This window comes from Phoxinus phoxinus (assembly GCF_949152265.1).
Source record: "Phoxinus phoxinus genome assembly, chromosome: 6".
Taxonomy (NCBI): domain Eukaryota; kingdom Metazoa; phylum Chordata; class Actinopteri; order Cypriniformes; family Leuciscidae; genus Phoxinus; species Phoxinus phoxinus.
Window position 1 is genome coordinate 17,345,464 of NC_136881.1, and position 3,673 is coordinate 17,349,136.

General features: G+C 38.4%; 1 protein-coding gene across 1 annotated transcript; it reads right to left on the minus strand.

Moving 5' to 3' along the window:
• Window positions 1-214: 214 nt before the first annotated feature.
• On the minus strand, window positions 215-2,786 carry sfrp2 (secreted frizzled-related protein 2). Its single transcript, XM_079616507.1, has 3 exons — window positions 2,223-2,786; window positions 2,056-2,136; window positions 215-523 (listed from the first exon to the last, which is right to left on the minus strand). The coding sequence occupies exons 1-3, from the start codon at window positions 2,719-2,721 to the stop codon at window positions 216-218; spliced, it is 888 nt and encodes a 295-aa protein (XP_079472633.1). The 5' UTR covers window positions 2,722-2,786; the 3' UTR covers window position 215.
• Window positions 2,787-3,673: the final 887 nt, after the last annotated feature.

Here is a 3,673-nt window from a genome sequence, read left to right on the forward strand (position 1 = left end):
TGGAACTGAGCTGAATCTAGGCTAGGTACTTTTTGACAGTTATACACCCGACAGCTCCACCACCCTCAATCCTGAGATCTGAATGGCCAGTTCTCAAAAGGGCACTGGGAAAGCAGACATTAGGGTTTTGAATGAACTTTTGCATCTATCTATGGCGTGACTCTAACAGGTCTTCATTTTCAAGATCCTTTGAGTGCTCCGATCAGTGGACAATCCTAGCACTGAAGTTTGCGAATACTGCGGGAAATTCTCTTAAACTCCCGCTGACCCTTCTGCCAGCGCTTCAGTGATGTGATGACTAAATGTCCGTCCATCTTCTGGCCCATCACCAGATAAGCAGCGTTGATGTCATTCATTTCGTCGCACACACACTGAAGACCATCTTTCAGCCAAAGCACTGTCTTCCTGAGGTCACGCTCAGTGACGCCACCATTTAGCTTGTAGATAGTCTTGCTCTTGGTTTCTGGAATGATCTTTGTGTCGCCATTCATGTAGGAGATCTCCTTGACTTTGATCTTTAAAGCTAGTGAGTGAATACAATTGAAGGTTGAGGACAATGGATATAAACAACTGCTTAAATTCATTGCAAACTATATATATATATATATATATATATATATATATATATATGTGTGTTCAAAATAATAGCAGTTCAACATCACTAACCAGATCAATCACTGTTTTTGGTAGAAATTATAATTAAATTATATAGAAAAACAACAGACCCAACAGTCACAACATGCATGCTGCTGATTCTGTGCAATTAAATCATTAATTGAAAGGGGCCTGTTCAAAATAATAGCAGTGTGGAGTTCAATTAGAGAGGTTATTAATTCTGAAAAAACTGGTGTCAAATAAGTGGCCCTTATATAAGGACCAAAGCATTACTGTACATGGTGGTTGTAGTGCATTTCTCTCTGAAAATGTAAAACACATTTTCAGTAAATGTAGGTTTTACAGAGTAAAATGGGCCGTTCCAGACATTGTTCAGAAAAACAGCGTACTTTGATTAAAAAGTTGTTTGGAGAGGGGAAAACAAAGAAGTGCAGAAAATGATAGGCTGCTCAGCTAAAATGACATCAAATGCTTTAAAATGGCAACCAAAACCAGAAAGACGTGGAAGAAAACGGAAAATTTTAAGACAATGATCAGCTCCAGGGTGATTAAAGAAGATAGTATGAGTATATGATTCACAAGAAAGCTAAATCTTCAAGCATTTTTCTGTTTATAAAGTAAATGTTTGACTTTGTAAAGAAAAATGCAGACATTTCTTTTTCTTCATTTTCTATAAAGTATAGCAAATTTGATCATTTTTTCTTTATGTTTTGATTTCGAATATAATGTTCAGTGTTCCCAATGCATTTGCGTGTATTGAAATAAAAGTTACTATAAGGTTTTTGAGCTTTACTCACTTTTTTAAACAGACTGCTATTATTTTGAACACAACTGTAACCTTTTGGTTTTTCTGAACACTTAAAAATAAACGTTTCTCAGTAATTATTTGCAGATAATTTTCTCATTTTTACATAGTCTGCTGAAGAGTATTCAGATGGGTGAGAGTCCATCTTAAGCCAGTGAAGAACAATAAACCAGTCTTTGGTGGTTTAAGCAGGTTTTGCAACTATATGTTTTTTGTTTTTGTTTTTTGAGAATTCTTTTTTTTAAAGGTTCTTCAAGTGTTTGAGCTGAATGGTTTTCAAAAGAACAAGAAAACAAAAATTCCCTTGTGGAATTTAAATAGATAGTTCATGTTAGTTCACCCAAAACTTAAAATGCTTTATGATTTACTCCTGTATGCATTTTGTTACAAAATATCTTATTTTGTGTTCTGCAGAAGAAAAAAAGAAAGAAAATAATACATGTTTGGACATGAGGGTGAGTAAATTATCTTCATTTTTGGGTGAATATGGCTCAAGTAGCTTTAGGCTGCATAACTCTGATTTAGGTAAGGAACCTTTATTTTTAATAGTGTAGTGGATACCGCTCATTCAAATGCTTAAAGCAAACATAAAACATAGTAGGCCTACTGTATCAAGTCATAGCAATCCTGCTTACCGAAGTCATTTTTGCACAGGCTGTCCACAATTTCATTGTCATTCTCAGGCTTTTCTTTGCAGGCATCACACACCGTTGGAACTGGGGAAAAAAAGAGAGAAAATATCAACATTTCAATAAAGGTAAAGGGTGAAGATGCATCTAAAAAGTGACTTAAACTTGCATACCTTCCTTGGTAACTGGCACTAAAGCATCTGCACCAGCGGGTGGTATACACAGGTCATTATCCAGAGGGAAGCGATCGCAGTCCAGCATGTCCGGCCAAGGAAACCCAAAAGCGGCCATCACTGGAGCGCAGCCGCTCTTCACGTTCTCACACAGTGACCTGCACGGCTGAATCGGCTCGTCCAGATCATCCAGACACACCGGAGCGAACAGAGAGCAGAGAAACTTCTTGGTGTCCGGATGGCACTGTTTCTGCACCAGAGGGGTCCAGGAAGATGCCTGCTGCAGAACCTCGTTCATGGTTTCGTGTCCGAGGAGGTTAGGCAGACGCATGTCCGTGTACTCGATGTCATGGCACAGGAGCAGGTTTGCAGGTATGGGTTTGCAGTTGCTCTTTTTCTGCTGAAAGAGCTCTGGCTGATCGAAGGCGTATAATCCATGAAGCGCATCCAGACGTCCAGGTAAGGAAAGCGCAACCAGCAGTGCCAGATACGCGCGCATCTTTATGATGTTTTGCGGAGACAGAAGTCTAACGAGGTGTTATGGATAACTGAATTCTCTTCTGTGCCAACCTGTTCTCTTAGGAAAGTCTGGGCGGAGCGAGAGAAGGCGCTCAGATGTCCGCAGTTGTTGCGCTGTTTCCTTCCTGCATATAGCCTAGGTTTGATTTCACAACCTAGTTAGTTAGATGCACACCTACATCGCTTTTGGTGATCGAACGGTCGAACGGCGAAATAAATTCTTGAATTTGTGAAAAATGTTTCCTCCCAACTAACGAAAGCGTGATCTAAGAACGCTTTGCAAACGAGTGTTATAAAAACGTTAGGCTATTTCTGTTCTCTGTATGTTCAAAACGGACCCAAACCGTACAAAAAGATGATTCAAGCGCGCTATTCTAGCTTCTTCTTCATCTTACAAACTAGAAGTAGGGCCTACGATTTTTACTTTTTATGTACTTTTCAGATATATAAAACAAAATTATACAAGTGGCTTATTCTTCTTTATGTTTATCTATTTCATAAGAAATAACACTTAAAAAAAAGTTAGACCTACACAAGTTTTTTTTTCGCAGCGATCGATGCCATTGGGTTCCCCAAAGAACCTTGTGAACTGTTTTCATGGAAGGTAATAAAGAGCCTTTATTTTTAAGATACACTCAAGTGCAATGAATGCAGATTGTTAAAGGGTTAGCTCACCCAAAAAATAAAATTGTGTCATTATTTACTCACCCTCATTTGTTCCAAACCCGTAAGACCTTTGTTCATCTTCAGCAAACAAATGAAGATCTTTTTGATGAAATCTGGGAGCTTTCTGTCCCTTCCTTGACAGCTACACAACTACCATCTTGAAGCTTCAGAAAGTTTATAAAGAGATCGTAAAAATAATCCATATGAATTTAGCGGTTAAGTCAAAATTTTCTGAAGAGACACGATTGCTTCATATGATGAACAGA